At 49.9% G+C, this 23,799-nt stretch overlaps 2 protein-coding genes across 7 annotated transcripts in view; both read left to right on the forward strand.

Moving 5' to 3' along the window:
- The window catches only part of RAB40B (RAB40B, member RAS oncogene family), a 28,185-nt gene extending 20,789 nt beyond the window's left edge, over nt 1–7,396 (forward strand). The window contains exons 2-6 of one of the 2 annotated variants that reach the window (XM_060134577.1): nt 2,012–2,072; nt 3,582–3,642; nt 4,470–4,547; nt 5,247–5,469; nt 6,362–7,396. In XM_060134577.1, coding sequence (XP_059990560.1) covers nt 2,012–2,072; nt 3,582–3,642; nt 4,470–4,547; nt 5,247–5,469; nt 6,362–6,633 — 695 coding nt within the window. In that variant the 3' untranslated portion in view covers nt 6,634–7,396. The remainder of the gene's footprint in view (nt 1–2,011; nt 2,073–3,581; nt 3,643–4,469; nt 4,548–5,246; nt 5,470–6,361) is intronic. The other variant, XM_060134578.1, reaches the window with a different exon arrangement.
- Nucleotides 7,397–12,319: 4,923 nt separating this feature from the next.
- Nucleotides 12,320–23,799, forward strand: part of WDR45B (WD repeat domain 45B) — a 31,916-nt gene continuing 20,436 nt past the window's right edge. For all 5 annotated transcript variants that reach the window (XM_060134085.1, XM_060134083.1, XM_060134084.1 and 2 more), the window contains exons 1-2: nt 12,320–12,504; nt 16,772–16,846. In XM_060134085.1, the coding sequence (XP_059990068.1) occupies nt 12,438–12,504; nt 16,772–16,846 (142 nt within the window). In that variant the 5' untranslated portion in view covers nt 12,320–12,437. The remainder of the gene's footprint in view (nt 12,505–16,771; nt 16,847–23,799) is intronic.

The raw sequence follows: 23,799 nt of genomic DNA on the forward strand, positions 1-23,799 counted from the left end.
CAGGGTTCCAGGAGACTGACTGACATGGTAAGAAATTACCCTCTGCTGGCTTCTTCTGACTGTTCACGGAAAAATCAGTTTGGAATGCCAAAAAAGAATCCCAGCTGGGTCATTTCAGGGCAGGATTTCCTTTGATTCCCAGTTAGGTAAGCACTTGCAAGCATCAGCTCTATATAAACCCAGCTGGTATCCCCCTAGGTGGCTGTCCATTCAGGAGCTGTTTGACCTTTGAAGCACAATTTCCCATTATCAATTTGGTTGCCTAATTCAGAGAAAAGATATGATCTGAACAACTTTCTGAGGACAGTATGGTTGTGGGTGCTGCTTCTGAGTCTAGCTCTCCAAGGAATTACGCTAGGGTCGGTTCAGCTCTTTTACATGTCTTGGTTTCTCCCTCTGACAATCTAAAACCGCTGTGGGTGCTTGGAGCACTAGGTGATCAGCCTTTATCTCCTGCGTCCCTGGAAGGGCAGCATTTACTTAATTGTTGTAGTGGGATCTGCTGTAGTACTGCTACACATCTGAAAAATTGATCCTCAGACACTTCCACTAGGTTCTCAGTCACCTGAGGACACCTTGTGGCCAGAAGGAGCAGGTGTTCCTTGTTCTTGGGGCTGAGCAAGCTGTCTCTTGTTTCACTGGGCAAACCATTTGCTCAGACCATATATCAACTTGTTTTTTTGTTTTGTTCGTTTTTAATTTAAGCTAACTTTAACGAAACTCCAGCCACCTATGTTTCCCGGGGCCTCCTGCCTAGATCCCCCTAGGACCCTGACAAGGAAATGCACTGGTGCCCCTTAAGACTCCAAGTCTTAAGTACAAAAAAGCTTGAAAAAAAATTTGTAGGATCATCACTTAAATAATAAGATCTGGATATCAGGAGAACTCACTGGAACACCTGAAGAGTTCCAAGAAGCAGGTGGGGCTCAAAGGGCTAGTACCGAGCACCAGTTTAGGGTAGACCCCAGGTATCCTCTGGTGGGTGTCTCTGATATCCTGCCAACTACGCCATGCATGTTGACGAAAAAATTAATCAATAGTTGGTCTAAGAAAGGAATGGAAATTTTTATTTGCACCAACCTGAGGATTATAACCTGGGAGACAGTCTTTCAGAAAGCTCTGAAAACTGTCAGAGGTCAAAGTACAATTATATACGTTTTTGAGACAAAAGGATATACATCAGATGACATATTGACAGTTTCTACAATCCAGGTCTGCTCCTCCAAAACAAAACTGGGTCATCGTGACCCCTTAAACATTAGGAAGGAAGGTTATCTCCTGAGGAGTTATCAAGTGCTAAGCAAGTCATCCTGACGGTTTACAAAATTAAGAAGGAATGTTGTCTCCTAAGGAGGTCTGGTCAATGCAGATGCACAATACACACTAAAGGGGAGCCAGGAGGCCCGTAAGGGCAGAAAACCTTTTTACATTTAAGTTTTTCTTGTCTTGCCATAAAACATGAATTTTATTTCATCACCCCTGTGCACATACGTACACACATTTTGTCTTTGCATAGTTGAGATAATACTTCATACCTAATTTCATATTCTACACGTTTTTACATTACATTCTTAGTGTGATAACTTGGGGGAAACTATGTCTGTGTTTTAGCCCTGAGTCCAGCGGAGACAAGGGTGTGTGAGTGGCTGCCACTCGGCAGACCCAGGGCCAGCAGGCCATGCGTGGAGCCAGCTGCTGAACGGTTCAGGGGGCTCCTGCTTGCCCACCCTTTGGGCAGCGGCGGGGCCTGGGCGCTGAGCTGGAGGCAGTGGTGGTGCGGGAGGAGTGGAGGGAGGTTGGAGGCCCCGCTCCACAGAGCAAGTGGGCGAGGCCGGTGGGCGAGGGGAGGGTCCGAGCAGGGCCCAGTCCAGCCGTCTCTGTGAGTCCTGGGTCTGCACCGGTAGGTAGTCCTTTCTCCCCCAGCGTGAGAGAGTTTCTCTTATCTGCACCTTTTACCTGAGCATAACTGTGGAAGTGCTTTGCTTTAAGCCACCCTGACCCTCTTTCACAGGCATCGACTACAAGACCACCACCATCCTGCTGGACGGCCGGCGGGTGAAGCTGCAGCTCTGGTGAGTCAGGGGTTCTGCCCGGCCCCTGAGCACAGGGCGGGTCTGTCCAGGCCCTCAGGGGCTCTGGTACCACCTGTGGGAATATCCACTGCTTCTGCCCCAGCCTGACCTAGTGCCCCCCGAGGAAGATGAGATCTGTGTGGGCCTTGGAGTCTGTCCAGAGCATGTGGACGTGCTTCTGCTTCTGCCTCTCTAGTGCCCAGAGGGGCTGTGTGTCCTGACCAAGACCAACAGGACGGAGGGTGGAGGGTAGGAGGGCAAGAGGTCAGGGTGTCGCCTAGCTCTGGCCTGGGTCTCTTTATTGGTCCCCACTCCAGGCAGCCCTGGCTCTGAGACTCTGGTCACACCCCTGCCCCTCCAGTTCCGGGGATGGGGGACTAGGGTTTTCCTGCTGTGACTAATCCCTGAGTTGCCCCCAACCCATGTGGTTTTCCTGACCACTGTTACTAGCCCCTGTGTCATCCCCTCTCCTGGACCACCTGCATGGTCACTTGCATGGTTCTCTTCTCCCGTCTGACCATGCCAAATCTCTCCCCAAGCCACAAGTGTCTGCAGTGGCCTGGAGCCCCTTCTCCCACCCCCATCTGCCCCTAATCAGGAGCAGTCAGCCCCCAAATCTGGGCCAGGAAACCTCTCTCCACGATGTCCCCTCAATGACCCTGTCCCTTCCCACTGCTGACTCTCAAGTCTCTTTTCCCTTCCTCCCTCCCCGGGGACCTCCTGAGGGCTCCCCTCTCAACCCAAACTTGTATGGGACTCAGAAAGCTGTTGTAACAGCTGCTCCTTTTTCCTTGGCATCTAAAACGAAGCCCCCCTTGCCTGGTCCTGGTGGTCCATCTTAGTAAATTCCCCCACACAGGGCAGAGTCAATCCCGGAAGTGCTATTCTTCTTTATCCTCGTTAATGCACCCCCGGGTCACTTCCTTGTATTGATGAACATAGGGATGCATCCACAGGGCTGACTTCATGTGACCTTTTATTTTTATTTATTTTTTTGGCTGTGCCACACGGCTTGTGGGATCTTAGTTCCCTGACCAGGGACTGAAGCCACCACGCCCTTGGCAGTGAAAGCCAGGAGTCCTAACCACTGGACTGGCCAGGGGATTCCCATGATCTTTTAGACTTAATTGGAAGTGGAGTGACCCCACCAAATCCTTTGGCCTATTTCTCCCCCAGTGTAGACTCACATTCCTTACTACACAGCTTTATCTCCAAATTAAACAACAATTAGACTTATTGAAATGTCAGAATTATTATGTTGAAACCCATCACTATTTTCTCTAGTTGACTTTTTAAATAATTAGTAAAGAGAATGAGCCCAAAAGGACATCCCAATGTCCAGATCTCTCCAGGGATAAGGTGCCCAATGTCTTGTTGGGGGCTCGGACTTTCTGTGGGATGGCCACCAACTGACAATTGTAAAATGCATTTGCTCTGGCTCCCGAGTTCAAAAACCTTGTCGTCGGGAAGCAGTGATTTCTCCTTACAGACTTCCAACATCTTTTCCAGGGATACGTCGGGTCAGGGAAGATTTTGTACCATATTCCGCTCCTACTCTCGGGGCGCACAGGTAACACCCCTGAACCGGGAGGTCAAGCTGACTTTGTTTTTCTTTTTTGTTTTTAATTTATTTTGGCTGCTCTGGCTCTTAGTTGCAGCACGCGGGCTTCTTAGATGTGGCATGCAGGCTTCTTAGTTGCAGCATGCGGACTCTTAGTTGAGGCATGCATGTGGGATCTAGTTCCCTGACCAGGGATCGAACCCGGGGCCCTGCATTGGGAGCACGGAGTTTTACCCACTGACCACCAGGGAAGTCCCTCAAAGTGACTTTGAATAATGACTTTTGGAATGTTCTTTAATGGATACTTGGAGGACAAGGCAATTAGCTCACATACAAATTGATGCCAGAGGCTAAAAAGTGTGCCCTGGACTGTTTGGTGGCTCGCAAGCCCTCTGCATCAGGGATGTGTGTGTGCATGTGTTACATTTGTATGTACATGTGCACGAGCAGTGTGTAGGCACGTGTATCTACACGTGTGTACATAAATATGCAGGCATGTGGGCTGTGTGTGCACCGTGTTCATGTGCGTGTGTGTCTGTACGTATGTGAGAGCCCTCCGTCCAGGTGGGTGGGCTCTGAAGTACCCCCGCATTCCGTGTCCCTGGACCAGCTCATGAATGTGGGGAATTGAATTCCAGTCCCCAGCTCACATTCACATTTGAGGGTTTATCAATGAGCTTATGAAATATCACTGGAAGTGATCATATAACTGCTACATTTGGCAGACAAATCAAAATAATATGTTTTGTGTTAACATAAGTAAAATGGCTATTTAGCTGGTTGTGAGTGTGTGCCTGAGTGGCTTGCATTGCCACAAGTGACTGTGCCTCCCCCAGGGTGTGATCCTGGTCTACGACATCGCAAACCGCTGGTCCTTTGATGGCATCGACCGGTGGATTAAGGAGATCAATGAGGTATGACATGGCCAGGGCTCCGTCCATGTGGCCCTGTGAGGGGAGGTGGGCTGGGGCGGCCAGGGCTCGAGGCTCCAGCCACAGGGAGGAGGACGCGTCATGTCCCAGCACAGGATCAGGCCCTGCATGCAGTCAGGTAGGTTGACAGGTGGTGACCAGGCTGCTGCCTGCTGGCACCCTGACCGGCCCAACTGCCAGTGGAGACGTGGAGTGGTCAGTCCCACCCACTGAGTGAGTGTCCTGGCGCGGCCGTAACAACTCAGCACAAACTGTGTGGCTGAAAACAACAGAAACGTATTCTCTCAGTTTTGGAGGTCAGGGTCCAAAAGCAAGGTGTCGGCAGGGCCGCGATCCCTCCAAACACTCGAGGGAGGATCCTTCCCGTCTCCTGCAGTTTTTGGTGTTGCCGACAGGCCCTGGTCCTTGGCCTGTGGACGTGTCTCTCTGTCTCTGCTCTACCATCACGTGGCCTCCTCCCTGTGTGTCCTATGTCCTCTCCACTTCTTATAAGGACACAGTGACTGGATTTAGGGTCCACCCCAAGATCCCATCTTAATTAATTACATCTGCACAGACCCTCTTTCCAAAAAAAGACACATTCTGAGGTTCTGAGTGGACACCATTCACCCCGGACACCCATGGTACCAACAACAAAGCCTGCATGTGACCCACTTTCCTTGCCCTTCTGTCACCCTTTAGCACGCCCCGGGGGTCCCTAAAATCCTGGTGGGGAACCGCCTGCACCTGGCTTTCAAGCGGCAGGTCCCCACGGAACAGGCCCAGGCCTATGCGGAGCGCCTGGGTGTGACATTCTTCGAGGTCAGCCCGCTGTGCAATTTCAACGTCACTGAGTCCTTTATGGAGCTGGCCAGGATTGTGCTGCTGCGGCATGGGATGGACCGGCTCTGGAGGCCAAGCAAGGGTAGGTGTCCGTCCAGTCCACCCTGCAGCCCCGCCAGTGCTCAGCCTCCCAGGACCCATTCCCCGGGCCACTGTCTCCATTCTCCTAAATCAGGGCTTCTGCCGCTTGGCACTAGTGCCATTTGGGATGGAGTGTCCTCTGGTGGGGGCACCGTGTGTGCTGTGGGTGAGCTGCATCCCTGGTCTCCCTGCCCCCATTTGTGAAAACCACAAATGTCTCCAGACTTTGCCGAATGTCCTGGGGAGTCAAAATCGCCCCCAGTTGAGAAGCACTATTATGAATGTTATTTGTTAGGACCTTGATTCCAAAAGGAGCCAAAGCCCTGGGTCGTGTTTCTTCTGTCTGATCCTCCAGGGGTTGAGGGGTGTCCCGACTGCATCAGGGGTGAGATGCCGTTCCTCCCCCCAGCAGGCCCCTGGGAGCCCCTCTCTATCTGAGCAGGGACCCTGACTCACAGAACGAACGATGTAGGTGAAACATAAATGACAGCATTTGCTTTTCTGGTGTGTTCTCCAATACATCTTGATAAAGCTGATAACACGTTTTTGGTGTCAGCTACTCAGTTGGGGAAGCATGTCTCCTGAAGCCCTTGGTCTCCGACCCCAAAAGTTGGTCACGTTAGGCCTGAGGAGACCTCATTGGCCATCGCTGGGCAGTCCACTCACCTCTCAGACCTAGAGGGAGAGATGGTGGGGGTCTCAAGTTTGGGGACAAACTGGATTTAAGGTGATGAAAGCAGGACCATCCATCTCCAATCACTGCACATGGGCACAGGGTGGGACATCTTGCCCCAGAGTCCCAGAGAGGAGGGCGGACAGGTGTGTGGCTGGCCCTGCGTTGGCCCCGTGCCCAGGACAACACAAATGAAATAGGTTTTCTTTTCTTTCCCAAGTACTGAGCTTGCAGGACCTGTGCTGCCGGGCAGTGGTGTCCTGCACGCCCGTGCACCTGGTGGACAGGCTGCCACTGCCCACGGCCCTCAGGAGCCACCTCAAGTCCTTCTCGATGGCCAGCGGCCTGAATGCCAGGGTGATGCACGGCCACCCCTGTTCCCTCGCCACCAGCTCCAGCCACAAGAGGACCAGCCTCCGAAAAGCGAAGGCCGCCCACCTTCCCCAGAGCCCCCCCAGACGCTGCACCAGAAACAGCTGCAAAGTCTCCTGAGGAGGGCGCGAGGCAGAGGAGTGGCACAGGTGGGAGGCAGGAGGCCGCTCTGGATGCAGACACCCACCAATGTCACGGTGACCCCGCGGCCCTGAGCAATGAAACTGCGGCCGGTACCCTGCATACCTGACATGTCTGCATGGACAGGCGTGGGGCACTTGTTTCAGACGTGTGTTTATAAAGGGATGACCTTCTCTTGGTAACATGGAATTCTGAATGCTACTTAGATCATGATTGCAGTGCAATTTTTTTCTTAAAATAAGTGCTTTTTATAAGAATGGTGACATGCGTGTGATGAGTATAAATTCTAGAGAATGAAAAGCAAGGATGGAGAGAGAAATTAGAGTCTTTGACGTTACGCAGGGCCTTTTTGTAAACCTTTTTAATGTCAAAGCACTAATTTATAAAATGCCACAGATAAGTTAGAGATTAGGCACAACAGATCTGTCCAGCTTGTGTATGAAACGGATTTGATCGAGTTTTTGCTATGTTATTTACTACGTTTTGGGATTAATAAGTGATTTATATGCATATTTTTCTGTAAATTTACATTTTTTTGTACAAGATGTTCCATGAGTTATGAAGCTAAGGGAAGAAAATGCCAAAGATATCTCTAGTTACAGCGAACATACCACAGCACGGTTACACCAGGTCCAGATCGGCAAGAAAATGTCACTCCAAGCCTGAAGTTTCAGCTAAGAGTGAAGTGAACACTGTTGTTTAAGAAAATGTTTCTCAACAATAAAAAGTATACTTCCTTCTTGGTAGACTTGTTGGCTGCTTCTTTCCAATTTTCCATTGGAAAGAATGGAAAGTTATACTTCCATTCAATGGAGAAGTGGTGTACTTCCATTGCCCTTTTTTTTTTTTTTTTTTTTTTTTTTGCGGAACGCAGGCCTCTCACTGTTGTGGCCTCTCCCATTGCAGAGCACAGGCTCCAGACGCACAGGCTCAGCGGCCATGGCTCATAGGCCTAGCCGCTCTGCAGCATGTGGGATCTTCCCGGACCGGGGCACGAACCCGCATCCCCTGCATCAGCAGGCAGACTCTCAACCACTGCGCCACCAGGGAAGCCCTATTGCCCTTTATTCCCTTTGCTTTATATCACCTGTTTCAGGCACCACAATCAGTGCTAGTGCCTGGTGTTGGCAACAAGGCTGTGTCCCTGTGCCATTGATTGAAAGGATGCCTTTTCCTGAAAAGAACACAGAGACAGACAGTGGGGAATGAAGGACCAGCCGTCCAGCGGGTGCCTGTCTGCGGAAATAGTGGGCGGTACTCTGGCCCCAGTGGACATGTTGTCACCTCCCTGCATGAGCATAAAGATCAGAGCTGACTCAGCTAAGACTCTGGGCAGGGTCTCCTTCCTGGTTCTACCACTAGATTCTCTGTGGCAGCTGGAGGTTGCAACAACGGATTAAAAAAAAATAACTTGAAAACATACAGATGTCCTCAGTTTCTGTTACTTACAGATTTTTAGAAATTTAAAGGACCCTAGAATTGGGAGCAACACTTTTATTCAGAGACGGTGGAGCCGAGGCCCCGAAAAGAGGAATGTGCTCGGCCATGGCTGGTCACCCTGCCCCCTGGGCACAACAGGGACAGATGTGCACAGGGGAGCAGGCGAGGGCATAGCAGGTAAGCCTTGAGGGGACGGTCCCTCTGCAAGGGGCTGCGGGCCTGGGAGGACTTGCTGCCGGGCCATCACACCCTTCTCTCTGCTAGGCAGTGGATGAGAGAGGAGAGTGAAGGGCCGACCTGCTGACCACGAAGCCTGATGGCTGCGGTGGGGTGTCACTTCCCCGACTGCCACAAGCAGAAACGAGGAGGGGTCCACCCTGGATGCGAGCCCCTCTCCCCTGCCCCTTGAAGGGCGCACGGAAGTAGAAGGTGCAGGTTTCCAAGGTCGGTGGAGGTGGGGAGGCTGGGGACGGACACCTGGTCACAAGCCTAAATTTGGTCCCTTTTCGTTGTTTAATTGAAGGACAGCTGGGGCCACCAGAAGCTGGAAGAGGCAGGAGGGGGCCTCCCAAGAGCCCTGCCCACACCTGGATTCAGACTCTGGCCTCCAGAACTGTGAGAGGCACATTAATGTTGTTTCAAGCCCTCCAGTTTGTGGCAATTTGTTATGGCCACCCCAGGGCTCACACAACAAGGAAATAAGTTATGCTTCACAGTAGAAAGTACTATTAAAGTGACATTTCTGTGAAATGAAAACAAACCCTAATACAGAACATATTAAGTACAAATATGCATGTTTTGGTGGTGAGCATACCGAAATCAAAACTGAAATGTAAACTGAACCTTGGAGAAACTGCTCTCAAACTTCGCCATTTTCTTCCATGGCCTCACTGCTGGCAAAATCCACCCCAAGTATAAACAAGAAGACCAGATTGTGTCCCAGCTGCTTGTAATTCTCTTTTCAAGCATCTAGATTCAAAATATATTATGTACAATTATGTCTTCAATTGCCCTGTGAAAATTACTGCAATGCAGAATAGTTTCCTAGACTGAGAGCTTACAACTTTGATGAGGAATGATCCAGGCAAATATTGAATCTGGAAAAAATGTCAATTATGAGCTTGATAATATTTGTTTCGCCAAAGAGATGGAGATGGAGATGCTTCCCTTTGCGGGAGAATTGCGTCATCAAAGTAAATGTGGATTTGAAAAGCAAGCCTGAAGCTGCATGTATTGGGGAACTGGGGGGAGGGGGCTGAGCTGTCATGGGGGCAGGGGATGCACCCCGACCCGCCAGGAGGGCAGGACCCTGTGTTCACTGTGTTCACTCCCCGCTCCCTACACACCCTTGGGCCTCGCTTCCCTTGGGGCACCGACCTCCACTGGGTGTGTCATCAGTATGGTGACCTAGTGAATGAGGATGACAAAGCCTCAGAACAGGGCAGCTGTTGATATAGATGCTTCTGCCTGGCAGTGGGCAGATGGATCAATGGTAGGTAATGGGAGCCACTTCTCCATACAGGCAGTGGGTGCCCAACATGGTTCCCTACCCTGGCAAGGGTCAGACTGGCCCTGCCACTCCTCACCTCTGACCCTTGATCCCCGACCCTCATTCCTCAACCAGCCTGAACTCGGGGTCAGGGTCTGGCTCCATCTGTTCTGGCTTCAGTGGAATACTTGGGTCTGTGCTCTCCTTCTTCAGATCTCTGGAGTCTCACATACCTTTCTTCTCAAAAAAGGCTGGCTCCTGCCAATCAAGTTTTGGCTTTTATTCCTACCTTCTCTTCCCTGCCTCAGTCTAGAACTCAACTGTGGAATACTGCTTCTTTCACTCTACTTTCCCACGATAAGAGTGGAACAGCCCAGGTACAGAGGCCTCTGAGTCACTGTGCAGAGGAAGACAGAGGCAACAAGGAAGAGTTCCAAAGTCTACCTTGCCCCAACGTAGTTGCCGTTGCTCCAGCCTTTACCCCTCCTAGGTGAGGCAGCCCAGAAGTGCTTTCACTGTCGTCAGCCAAAGACCACCAGGAACTCAGTTGACTCACTGCAATGAGGGAGACCTCCTATGGTCAAGAACCGGGGACATTTCTGTAGGAGGATGTTGGAAGGGACTCAGACTAGCACTTGTGGTAGGAGAGCACATTGCTGTGTTCGATGCTTTCAGGGAGCAGCGGTGATTCCGGGATCGCTGTCTTAGTAACTCCTATCTAGAAGGTGTGAAGACTGAGCAAGGTTAAAGCTGTTGCTGGTAAAAGCAGCAGCCGCTCAGGCACCAGCATGCGGTCTGGCCTTTGCTGGCTCGGATGCTGCCCCATTCTGGACTGTGTTCATGCAGGGTCTTGCCTTTATGCTGCCCCTATCGGCCTGAGGGGCCTCGTCCAGGGAGCTTTCATATCCGACCCTGCCCGCTGTGGCCAGGCTGCGTGTGCCAGAATCTCCGGTGCTCTTTCTGTGCCTGATGAGATGACAGGAAGACGGCTGTCTAGCCCAGGAGTGGACTTGGCACTCGGGTCTAGAATATGCCTGTCTGCCGCGTCAGAGACTAACTTTCTACCTCTGCTGGAGGACAGTGCCTTGTGCGGCTCAAAGCTGGTCAGCACTGTCTGCTGGTTTCCTGATTCCTTGCTGCAAAATTTTATCGTTGCTCTGTGGGCCACTTTAGAAATGGGGGTAATGGATGGTAGCTTTTTAAAGGTTCTCTGATTGTTTTACTAGTTAAACACTGTGTCATACGAAACAACCTTACCTCTTGCAGATGAAAGGCGAGACCAGAGGGCCCTCTGGGCGGGGACCCTAGGGCCAGCCGCTCCTGCCTCCATGGCCACTGTGTTGGAATAGGACCATGGGCCGGCTCCGCGGTGCTGGGAAGCCCAGAGCCTTACTTGATGATGTGTTGTGTCCCAGGGGCTGTGTGTCCTGGGCGGAGGTGGTGGTAGGCAGGGCTCTGTGATCTGGAGGACTCTGTGTGTGGGGGAGCTTGGTGTCTTGGGGAGCTCTGTGTCCCTGAAGACGGTTCTGTGTGTCCTGGGGGGGGTTCTGTGTCTTGGGGATTCTGTGTCCTGGGGGCAGCTGTCTGTGGGTACCTCTGGGCCGTGGGGGGTCTGTGTCCCTGTGGGGCGTCTCTCTCTGAGGAGATGGAGGGTAGGGGGTGGGAGGGTCTATACGTTCATATACAGTCGACCCTTGAACAACGCAGGGATTAAGGGCGCCCGCCCTCCACGCAGTCGAAAATCCGCGTGTAATTTATAGTCGGCCCTCCTATCCTCGGTATCTGCGGTTCTGCATCTGTGGATCTAACCAACCAGGGTAGTGTAGCCCTGAGGCATTTACTATCGAAAAAAATCCTCGTGTAAGTGGCCCTGAGTTGCTCAAGGGTCACCTGTACTTCCATTTCCTCACTTCCACTCATTTTGCTATTTTCGCGTACATTTTACTAGCATACCTGTTAAAAACTCCATAATGCATTGTTATTTTTACTGAGATACTTATCTTTTTATCAACTAAAAATAGAAAAGTCTCTTATGCTTACCTTAATCTACATGATTTCCGGGGGACTCGAGTTACTGTGGGGGACTGGGTTCTGCGTGCTCCTGAGGGTCACGGGGCAAGGCTGTCACTGTTTTGTTTTTTAATTTATTTATTTACTCATTTATTTTTGGCTGCGTTGGGTCCTTGTTGCTGCGCTTGGGCTTTCTCCAGTTGTAGTGAGCGGGGGCTACTCTTCATTGCCGTGCGCAGGCTTTTCATTACGGTGGCTTCTCTTGTTGCTAAGCACGGACTCTAGGCGCGTGGGCTTCCCTAGTTGTGGCTCACGGGCTCTAGAGCGCAGGCTCAGTAGTTGTGGCACACGGGCTTAGTTGCTCCGCGGCATGTGGGATCCTCCCGGACCAGGGCTGGCACCCGTGTCCCCTGCATTGGCAGGCGGATTCCCAACCACTGCGCCACCAGGGAAGTCCCTGGGCTGTCCCTTTGAATCGCCGCCCCCTGGAGGGCTCGTTGGCACTGGGGGTCTCCTCCCGCCTGGGACAGGTGGTTCCCGCCCCCAGATGCGCCCTCCACAGATGCGGCCCCTCCCCTCAGACCAGGCCCCGCTCCCGAACCGACCAGACCAGCCCTCTTCGGGCAGGCCCCGCCCCCCATAGACGTGACGCTCTCGGAGCTCCTTCCCCGCCCGGCAGGCCCCGGGTGGATGTGCTCGGCGCTCCGCGGCTCTCTGGCTGCGCGCGCAGGCGGTGGGCCTTTCGCTTCCGGCCGCGGCGGCCTCGGAGCTGGCCAGAGGGACCCCGGCGGCCTGCCTCCCCGAGCGGCATGCGGCGCTGAGGCGCGGTGGACCCCGCTGCGCCATGAACCTCCTGCCCTGCAACCCGCACGGCAACGGGCTGCTCTACGCCGGCTTCAACCAGGACCACGGTGAGGGAAGCCCGTCGACTGCCCCGGCCCTCCCGACGCCGCTGCCCCTTCGAGCGGGGTCCCGCCCTCGGCGCCCTGCGGCAGCGTCCGTACCGCGTCCAGGCCGCTCGTCCCCTCCTCCCCGGGCGCCTGTTCCCCTCCCCACGGCGTTCCCTGTCCTTCGCCCGGCGTCCCTCCCCTCCCCCCCGGCCGCCCCACCTCCCAGCCGCTCGCCCACCGCCCCGACGCCCACTCCTCACCCCGGTCGGACGGTGACGGGATTTTCCGGGCGGCGTCGGTTCTTTCCTGTCGCGTTAGGGTCCCCAGCGGCCGGGACGGGGTCGCGCTGAGGTGACCCAGGCTCAGGACCTCGTCCGCGAAGGTCCTCGTCTTTTCTGTTGATTTTCGTAGGAAAAAAATCGCCGGACTCACAGTTTATTCTTTCGTTGGGTGGAAACCGGATCGTCCAGCACGGCTTTGGGGAAATGGCATTTTTCGCGTTTCCGAGTCCGGCGGGCTGGGGGGCTGCGCCCCACTCTCACCCGGGGAGGGGGACCCGCGTCGGTTCCGAGTGTTCGCTTTGGAAGCCGGCTTGAAGAGAATCCAGAAGCGGGAACTGCAGGACCCGTATCTGTGGAGCTTGTTTGGTGTAGAGTTAAATAGGCTGGGCGGAGGTGGCCCCGCTGTGTCAGTGCGTGGGCACTTGGGCTTGTGGGGTTATGGCTCCAAGGTCCTGACTGTGGGGCCCCGGGAGAGTTAAGTGTGTCTGGGAACCGAGGCGAGGCAGGGGTTTTCCTTCGGGGAGGAGCCCTTGAGGGCAGGAAGTGTTCTTGGAGGGGTGGAGGTGGACGTGGGGAAGAACGTGGGATGGGGGCGGCTGGGCTGGGGACCGCAGGTGGTGTGGCCCCACGTTGGGGTGCCCTTTTGGGGCCACATGTTGGGCATCCAGCAGTATGTGGCAGAACATTTGGGGTTTTGATTTCCATAGGAGGGCCAGTAGGTTTTTCAGTAGGTTCTGATAATAATTGAGAACTCTTTAAAGAGTTAACCGTGTTACAACTCCTTAAGAAATGTGTTTTCAATGGAAAGAGGTGACTGGCTGATAGTAGGGGAGGGGAGAGGCAGCCCTGAAAAGCAAACACAGAAGCAAAAAGCTTACTGACTGAGGCCCTTTAAAGGCAAGATCTTCTACACCTGCCTTAGTGCCAGATGAGGCATCTTTGTACTAAGTTTCAGTATAGTAATTGAGGCTCACGATGATGCTGATTATTTTAGAAACCAGTGAAGTTTATAATGTTTTTTTATAAAGGTTTCATCAAAGATTATTTAGAAAATACAGCACTGGCTTTTAGATGGATATATTTCAGTTATCTGAAAAATACACTCTCACTTTTGTAAAACCATTTCATTTCATTGTAATAAATTACAAGTAAAGCTTACAGTGTTGCTGGAAAAAAATATACTTTTATACTTAAGCTTCTGCTTACCCTTAGCCTAATTTCCTATAATGTAAATTTATGCCATATTGTTGAGTTCATTATATTTTGTTTTTATACTGATTTTTAATTTTTACTCAGCTTTTTTAGCACTCGCATTGCAACTTTAGAAACATCTGCTTATAATTTTAAATTGTTTAAACTTTTGTCTTCTCCCAAAGATAACTTGCATTACAGTTTTCAAGATTCTGAGGTGTGGATATGTACATTTCTATAATCTGGCTGCCGTTTTTCTTTCTCTTCCCGTGGGAAACACAGGGTTTGAGTACACACACCTTCTCTGTAGACTAGCTTGTCCTGCCTCCACCGAGACTGAGGCGACAGGCTGACTTCGCTGGCTCACTCTGCTGTGGTTCTGGAGTGTGGGCTCAGAGCACTTGCATGTGGACTGCACATGGCTCATGCGTAGAAGAACGCCCTTCAGTGATTCTGATGCCCTGTTGCCAGTCGGCTTCCTCTGCACTGTGCTTGGTCACCAGCTGTTGGCTTGAACACTTCTGTGTGGGGAAAAGTTTTGTTAAGATAGCAAGAATGAGAAGATTAATGCCAACTTTTGTATGATAGCCAAGTAAAATACGTTAATTATTTCCTCTACCCAAAAAATAGCAAGGATAATGCCTAGCCTCCTTAGTGAGTGGTTTCCAGTCTTGTGGTATTTGTAGTACCTTTTCTTTTAGCTTTTAATTGAAGCACACTATTCTTACAGAAAAGTGCTCGTATCCTAAGTATTCTGCTTGGTGAATTTTCCAAACTGAAGACACCTTCCACAGCACTCAGGTTAAGAAACCAAACACCTGGCCACCCTGTGCTCCTTCCAGCCACTCCCCCATTCGACTTCCAATGACATAGATTAGTTTTGCCTATCCGTATTGTATTTTGTTTCTGGCTTTTTTATTCAGTATCATGTTTGTGAGATTTTTTTTTTCCATACTGTTGAGTATAATTGTAGATCAGTCTCATTGGTGTGATGTTTCTTTGTGTGAATATATCACAGTTCATTTATCCATTGAACCATTCGTAGGTCTTTGGGTAGATTCCCAGTTTGGGGCCATTATGAGCATAGTGGTGCTGCTGTGTGCATTCTGATACCTGTCTTTTGGTGAATGTATGTTGTCATTTCTGCGAGGCTTGTATACCTAGGAGTAGAATTGACAGCGGTAGTCGTGCAAACAGTTTTCTGCAGTGATTGTCCTGGTTTGCCCTCCAACAGCAGTTCTGAGAGTTCCCATGCGAGTTCTACACACTCCTTACATTTGGTGTATTTTCCATTATTTTGGCCCTTTTGGTGGATGTTTAGTAGATCTCATTGCGGTATATGTGAGATTGTATTTACATTTCCCTGATTCTGTGTGTTTATTGACCACTTGGATATTCTCTTTTGTGAAATGTCCAAATATTTTGCTCATTTTTCTCTTGGGTTGTCTGCCTTTTTCTTGTGGATTTGTAGGGATTGGTTGTTTATTTTATACAAGTCTGGTCAGAAATATATGTGTTCTGGCAAAGACAAATAAGATAGGTGCAGGCTTAAAACTTGTGGAAGGTGTAATAGTTGAGAAAGAAAGGGAAAAGTTTCAACTTATGTATTTTCATATTTTCCAGAAAGCCAAGCTCTGGTTCCCCTGTCCAGATTACATGATTACAATAACACAAAGAGGGAGTTACAACCCAGAATAAGTTAGAGATAATAAGTAACGCTGTACTTTAGCGTGAGTGTCAGGCTCCAGGCCCAGATAAAGTGCCTGAGAGTTGACTGCAGAACAGTCTCCAACTCCTGAGGAGGCTGTCATGGTCCTTGCAGTTTTATAAGTAACCTGGACAAAAAATAGAAGCATGCTTTCCATGTTGGGGGCAGGGGTGGCAGATAGGATAGAATAATGTCTTCCCAACGCTGGAACGCAGATCAAAAGCAGGGGAAGAGACCCTGAGGGTGGCTTTCGCATTCAGGCCAGTAGTGCGGTCGCAGTGAGGGTCCAGGCTCTGCAGCTTGTCTTGGAAAAAGAAGCGGAGGGTTTGGTGTTTCTCCTTCTGGCCACAAGCTTCATATGAGCCTGCATGGTGGTGTTGAAGGAGATTAATGTGGTCTTGGTCACACTTAGGCAAGTGAAGTCCAGGTCACAGGATCGTCTTGAAACTTGAGTGCTTCATTCAGTTCATAACAGTGCCTTTAATTGGACCATTAACAATCTGGTGTGTGACTTGGGGATGGTGACCATGACAGAGGTTTAGGGAGTTAGGATTAGTTCCAAGTGGGAGTGAGGTCATGGAGACCTCAAGCTGCCTTCTAGAAGACCATCCACACCAGCCCTTCCCCCCCTTCCCCAACTGGGCGTGTCCATACCTGCTGGGGTTGCCTGCTTTGTGGCTGTCCTCATGGACTTTCTTGTTTGTCATTGCCTCTGTAGGACTTGGTGGCTGATACAGTCCTCGAGAGGTGTGTTGGGAACGGGGAGGCCAGTGGTGAGCATTAGAGGCAGGAGTTGAGGGAAGTGCTCAGTGGCAGAGTGGCTGGTGCAGTAGCCGGTGAACCCCTCGTGCTGGAGTTAAGTGAGCCTGGTCCACGGGATGCCAGAAGGGCCCTGAGGGGGGCAGTGGAGTGACGTGCAAATCTTCTGATAACAGTTCATGAGGAGAGTCGTAGTGACACTTGCAGACCACGTTCGTGTGGTCTGAGCATCCACAAGAGTTCCTGGGAGAGGTCACTGTCTCTGGACCCCTTGCTTGTGACGGTCCAGGCCTGGGGTCCTCAGCTGAGACCCCAGTGAGGTGATTAATTTGTCTGTCTCACACTTTAGGGTGCTTTGCGTGTGGGATGGAAAATGGATTCCGAGTCTATAACACCGATCCACTAAAGGAAAAAGAGAAACAAGGTAAGAGTAACTGACATTTCTTGGTTTCTGCCCTTTTCTAGCCCGTAGAGTCTAGATTTTATCTTGCAGATTAGAGGGGAGCTGGTTTTGAGAAGTGAACAGGGTTCGTGGCCCTGTCAGCTTGGATGCAGCTGTCCTCTTTCTTCCGTTGAGCTTCTATGAGTGCTGGGCCCTGTGGGCCGGGTGCAGTGGTGATTCAGCCGGTGTTGGCGACTCTGGGTACTCTGGTGAATCCAGTACCTGCTAGCCCTGCTGAGAGAACCAGGTGCGGTTGTGCTGGCCACTTCACTCTTCCTGTTGAAGTGTGAAGCTGTAGGGAGCTCAAGTGAGGACTTTAGTTACAGCACGTGGGACTTTGACTCTTAAAATGACCCACACTTAGAAAATACTATTGTAGCAATATAGTTGCTTCTGTTTACTTATTTCAGTGTCTTAAATTATGTTTTCATGGAATAAAAGTTTTCAAAAGCTGGAATTAGGAATTCTGTTGGTAAAATAAAATAATGGTGGTCCTTTTCCCATTTGACAGGAAAAATGTGTAATTTACAGGTAGAATCATCCCATTTTCTTCTTCTCCTATGTATTTTTCTTAAGCTTTTAGTGTCTCCTGGTCCTTATCTGCCAACGGATGAACAAATCTCAGATAAATCGTAAACAATGAGAAACATCCTTTTCCTTCCTGCAGTTGTGGTTGTGGTTTTTATTCAATGTGCAAGTTATATTTTCTGATGCAAGAACTGTTTCTCGTCTGTAAGAGGAAGTCACTGCATTCTTAAGCTTTCCTATCAGCCCCTTTCCATTTTGACAACTAATATCCTACATCAGGGATTTTCAGAATCTTTTTTTTTTTTGGTGGTGGAACCTCTTTGTCAAGTAAAATCTTCCATACAACCTTGGTATGTAAAACAATAAGTGGTGCTTTATATTCAGGAGTTTATTTTGTAAGCTGAAGTCTATAACTTTTATTTATTAGAGAAAGACCATGTAGCTGGTTAGTAAAGGGCTCAGACTCTGGGCCCACACTATTTATTTATTAATTTATTATTTATTTATTTTTGGCTGCGTTGGGTCTTCGTTGCTGTGCATGGGCTTCCTCTAGTTGCGACGAGCGGGGACTATTCGTTGCGGTGCGCGGCCTTCTTATTGCAGTGGCTTCTCTTGTTGCGGAGCACGGGCTCTAGGCACGCGGGCTTCAGTAGTTGTGGCGTGTGGGCTCAGTAGTTGTGGCTCAGGGGCTCTAGAGCGCAGGCTCAGTAGTTGTGGCGCACGGGCTTAGTTGTTCCGCAGCATGTGGGATCTTCCTGGAACAGAGATAGAACCCGTGTCCCCTGCATTGGCAGGCGGATTCTTAACCACTGCGCCACCAGGGAAGTCCCTGGGCCCACACTGTTTAGATCCCAGTCCTGCTCTGCTCCTTGTCACGTTGCTGTGTAACCTTGGGCAAGTTCCTCACCTGTTGACCTCAGTTTCTTGATGTGTGAAAAATGAAGATGATAACTGCCTACCTCCTAAGGTTATTGTAAAGACGGGTGAATTAGGATGCGTGAGACACACAGACGAGTGGCGGTACACACAGAAAGTGCTTTGTAAGCTTGTGCCCTTGTCATTGGTGGCAGCAGTGTTACCCTTAAAGAGTGGGTCTTTGGGATTAATGAGTGTTACAGGCGACAGTGGAAGTCTCCTATCAGTCTTCTATGCTGCTGACTTCTATTTGTTTTGTTTTGGTTAGGTAGTGAATTAAGACAACTCTTTTTTTTTTTTAATAAATAAATTTATTTATTTATTTATTTTTGGCTGCATTGGGTCTTCGTTGCTGCACGTGGGCTTTCTCTTAGTTGAGGCGAGCGGGGGCTACTCTTCGTTGCGGTGCGCGGGCTTCTCATTGCAGTGGCTTCTCTTGTTGCGCAGCATGGGCTCTAGGCATACGGGCTTCAGTAGCTGTGGCACGTGAGCTCAGTAGTTGTGTCTCGCGGGCTTTAGAGCACAGGCTCAGTAGTTGTGGCGCACAGGCTTAGTTACTCTGCGGTATGTGGGATCTTCCTGGACCAGGGCTCGACCCCGTGTCCCCTGCATTGGCAGGCGGATTCTTAACCACTGCGCCACCAGGGATGCCCCGACAACTCTGTTTTATACAGAAAAATAGTTACAAAATATTTTGAAACAGCTTAACTTGAAAATTTCAGGATTCGGTACGCGGGCCTCTCACTGTTGTGGCCTCTCGCATTGCAGAGCACAGGCTCCGGATGCACAGGCTCAGCGGCCATGGCTCACGGGCCCAGCCGCTCCGTGGCATGTGGGATCTTCCCAGACCGGGGCACGAACCCATGTCCCCTGCATCGGCAGGCAGACTCTCAACCACTGCGCCACCAGGGAAGCCCTCAGGATACTTTTTACTTAAATTGACCTACTAACTTCGGAGTTACAGACTTTAGTTTCAAAGTTGAATCATTAGAGGCATATTAAAAACTGCTTCCTAATTAATGAAATGTTTACAGTAAATCTAGGATTTCTTATAAAAATAAGTTAAACTAGAAGCGTCTAAACCTCCTAAGTGCCAGGAAGGTTTGCTGCTGTCATGTCACAGTGCCGTGTTTGTTCCCTGTCCCTGCTCAGCTGCACTGTGTCTGGGGCAGGCCATCCCCGAGCTTAGCTTGTAGTGAATTTTGAATTTGCGAGGGATCCAGCAGGGCTGTGTGGTGCTTACTAATAATGTGTTTAAGGACTTCTCCTACATGCAGTTGCAGCCTTGTCTGCTGCTGCATTTCTGGCAATTAACTCAACAGTAGAAAATAGGCAGAAGACTTGACCTTATTCCTTTTTTATCTTTGAGATTTACTTTCCTAAACGAGGAAGGAAGTGTGCCTGCATTGTAGGGTCATTCCCAGATCTGGGCTCTCGGCCTTGTCTCTGCTGTGACCGTGGCTCTGAGTAAGGGGACTGCGCGACTGGCCGTGAGCTGAATGCCTCTTGCAGGCACACCCACCATCGGGTGGAGCTGGCAGTGCTGGGATGCCATCTTGGGCATCCCCAAGACCCCTGTGGAGGCAGCTTTCTCCTCCGAGGTGGTGTAGGTCCTGCGTCCCATGCACAGAGCAGCATGGCTCAGCTCGGGGGAGGCGTGGGAGCCCTGGGAGCACAGCCCGTGTGGTGTTCTCACAAGGATGCTGTGGGGTCAGAGTGTAGAACTCCGATTCATGTATATCACATACACATCCAAGCATATCCTGGAAGGAAGGTTCAAATCATAATTTGAACAAAGATGTGTCAAGAGTGATGCCTTTGGGTAAAATTATATCTAAGTGATTATAGAAATAAAAGGAGTACTAAAAAGTCAACTCCACTCTTCACTTAGAAACACAACCCTCCCACATTCCAAAGCTGACTAGAACTTTTGTAGCCTACACTGGATGAACTTGCAAGGTCCTCAGGGCGGGCAGCAGGGTCCAGAGGAGTCCCCTTGTCTTTAGTGCCGCCCGCCTTTTCCTCCATGTGACCAGTGCTCATACATGTGACATTGGCAGCCATGTGTGGGGAAGCAGAGGGGACACAGAGGCCTAGAGGGGATGCCGAGTGACAGGTGGAGCAGCAGGTGAGTCTGCTTGTTCCTGAGCCCACTGAGTGCTGCACTGGGGGCTGAGGATGCAGTAATGAATAATATGGGCAGGGCTCATGCCAAGGAGTACTTCCCAGAACTTCTGCTGCCAGTGTCCTTGTCCCCACGGTGAGCCACAGGCCCCCCCCCCACCTCTGCAGGAGACCCTCCAACACTAGCAGGTAGGTCTGGTTCGCCTCCCCTGGGGTCACTGCTCCTTCCCCTGGGTCCCGATGCACACACTACTTTGTGTGTGCCCTTCAAGAGCGGAGTCTCTGTTTCCCCCAGTCCTGCTGAAGTCCTGCAATCAATTCCCACTAGGCTTCAAAGTCTGATTCTCTAGGAATTCCTCCTCCCATTACCGGACCCCCAGGTTGGGAAGCCTGACGTGGGGCTCAGAACCTTCACTCCAGTGGGTGGACTTCTGTGGTATAAGTGTTCTCCAATCTGTGAGTCACCCACCCACCAGTTATGGGATTTGATTTTACTGTGATCGCGCCCCCCGTACCGTCTCATTGTGGCTTCTCCTTTGTCTTCGGATGTGGGATATCTTTTTTGGTGAGTTCCAGTGTCTTCCTGTCGATGACTGTTCAGCAGCTAGTTGTGATTCTGGTGTTCTCTCAAGAGGGAGTGAGAGCACGTCTTTCTACTCCGCCATCTTGGTTTCTCCTCTCCGGTATCGGCCTTAAAGGATTTTATCTGAAGGAAAAAATTGGGAAAAAGATGCTAGATGCTGTGGTACATCCTGACACGGAGGTACAGCCATGACACACTGTTAGTTAGAAGGAAGAGTTGGAAAATAGTGTGATGGTGCCAAATGGTGCCATTGGTTTGAGTTCAGTGCAAGTTACACGCATGATCTCGTTTACAGCTGTTTCTACTTTATGCTTTTCTGTGTTGTTTTATTTTCATAGTGATAATATATAATTTGTATAATGAGAAACAAGATATTTCCATTAAAAGAAAACTCCTCGGAAATAGAAGGAGCTGGGGGTTGCAGGGCAGAGGCAAGATGAAAAGGCAGGGGGCTGCCGTCATGCCAGGAAGGCTGAGTTCTCCCCTTTCGTATAAGAGCCTCTCAGCGGAATGGAGGTTAAGCCAACACTTAGACGTCCTTCTCCCCCATTTTATTTCAGTTTCTTTTCTTTTTTTTTTTTTTTGCCAAGCTGCTTGTGGGATCTTAGTTCCCTGACGAGGGATCGAACCCGAGCTCTCGGCAGTGAGAGCGTGGAGTCCTAACCACTGGACCACCAGGGATTTCCCCCAGTTTCTCATTATTTTTGAGGCAGGTTCTGTAGGAAGAGTGGGACCTGTCAGGTATTGATTTGTGCCTGAAGCTTTCATCAGTCGAAGTTTCCAGAGCCTGTCTTGTGTCTTCCATCTCTCTCTGTAGGTTAGTCTGCTGCATAGCCAGCTGCTGGGCCTGGGGACTTTTAGAGATGTGGATATTAACGAGCATCCTTGGGCACATGTCTCTGCTATTCTGTCAGTGAGTGATGCCTGTTGATCTTTCAGGACCAGCCCTTGGGGCCTGGGACTCGGGGGCTCTAATGGCAACCTTGGGCTTCCTTTTGGAAGACCCCCTCCTCTCCAGCTGCAGGAGGTGGGGGTCAGACACCCTTGGGGGCTGTGGCAGGTGCTCACTGGGTTGGAGGCTGTGGCCTTGGGTGGGGGTCGCTAAAAGTCCTCTGACTCTCCTGGAGTTTGGAGTCTCGCCTTTGATTGCTTCCGCTCTTCCCAGGAAAGCCTCACGTTCCCCTTTCTCTCCCTCACCAGTTGATGCTGAAAAATCTGCTTTTCTCTTCCTTTCCAAAGGCCAGAGGCCATAGCAGTTTACAGTGGTCAAAACTGCTGTCTTAATCCTTAACTATTAACATCTTTGTAATCTTGACATTGATGTTTTTTTTAATTGCATCAGAGTCAGCCATAGGTAGGCATCAAGGTAACACAAAATCTGATTTCGTATAATACTGGGGTTTTTTTTTTGTTGTTGTTGTTAGAAAGAGGCTTAGAGAAAAATCATAGCCTGTACCATTTAAGTTAAAACCTTTTAAAAACTTTTAAACAGAATGTAATATCCTTTTAACACTTTTTTTTTTTTTTCTTTTTTTTGCGGTACGTGGGCCTCTCACTGTTGTGGCCTCTCCCGTTGCGGAGCACAGGCTCCGGATGCGCAGGCTCAGCGGCCATGGCTCACGGGCTCAGCCGCTCCGCGGCACGTAGTATCCTCCCGGACCGGGGCACGAACCCGTGTCCCCTGCGTCGGCAGGCAGACTCTTCAACCACTGCGCCACCAGGGAAGCACATTTTTGGTGATTTCTTCACGTGGAGTACTTCAGTTTTTGTTTTTTTCCCCATCCCACCCAATCGGTTCTCTGTCCGTGTCACATGTCAGAAGCTGTTGTGCCTCCTGGCATTTCTTCATTCTCCCATTAGCTTGGTTACATCTTGCTAAGGGAGTGACTCGCTTTTAGAACTTGAGAAAACTCATGACTTTAACAAATCCAACATTAATAAGTTTGAAGTCTCAGTGCTCGCATAGTGTTGTGTTAGTATTAAATATTCTCCCTTGGTTGGATAGTATTTTGAAAATATGTTGGTTACCTCTTGGCATAATTCACAGGTTTCTCTAAATAAATTTGATTCTAGAACTTAGTGAACCTGCACTGAGGAAATAATTACACTCCTAACAGACCCCCAGAACTGTTCATCTTGCAAAACTGAAACTCTGTCCCTATTAGACACTGACTCCCCTTCCCCCTCCCCGAGCCCCCACCATCCTACTTTCTGTCTCTATGAATTTGTCTACTCCAGGGACTTCATATAAGTAGACTCATACAGTATTTGTCCTTTTGTGACTGACTTATTTCATTTAACATAATATCTTCAAGGTTCATCTGTGTTGTACCAGTGTTGTACCATGTTCCGGAATTTCCTTCCTTTTTAAGCTGAGTAATATTCCATTATGTGGATGGACCATGTTTTGTTTACCCCTTAATAGACATTTGGGTTACTTCTACCTCTTGGCTGTTGTTAATAATGCTGCTGTAAACATGGGTGTGAAAATATCTCTTCACAGCCTTGATTTCAGTTCTTTTGAATGTATACCAACAAGTGGGATTGCTGGATCATGTGGTAGTCTGTTTTTAAATTTTTGAGGAACCACCGTACAGTCTCCAGTAGCAGCTGCACCAGCAGTACACAGGGATTCCTATTTCTCTACATCCTTGTCAACACTTGTTATTTTCTGTGTGTTGTTTTTTGTTTTTTTTGTTTTTTTGATAGTGGCCATCTTAATGGTTGTGGCAGGATATTTCATTGTATTGTTGTTTTAACTGAAGTATAATTGATTTAAAATGTT

This window comes from Lagenorhynchus albirostris, chromosome 20 (genome assembly GCF_949774975.1).
Source record: "Lagenorhynchus albirostris chromosome 20, mLagAlb1.1, whole genome shotgun sequence".
Lineage (NCBI taxonomy): Eukaryota > Metazoa > Chordata > Mammalia > Artiodactyla > Delphinidae > Lagenorhynchus > Lagenorhynchus albirostris.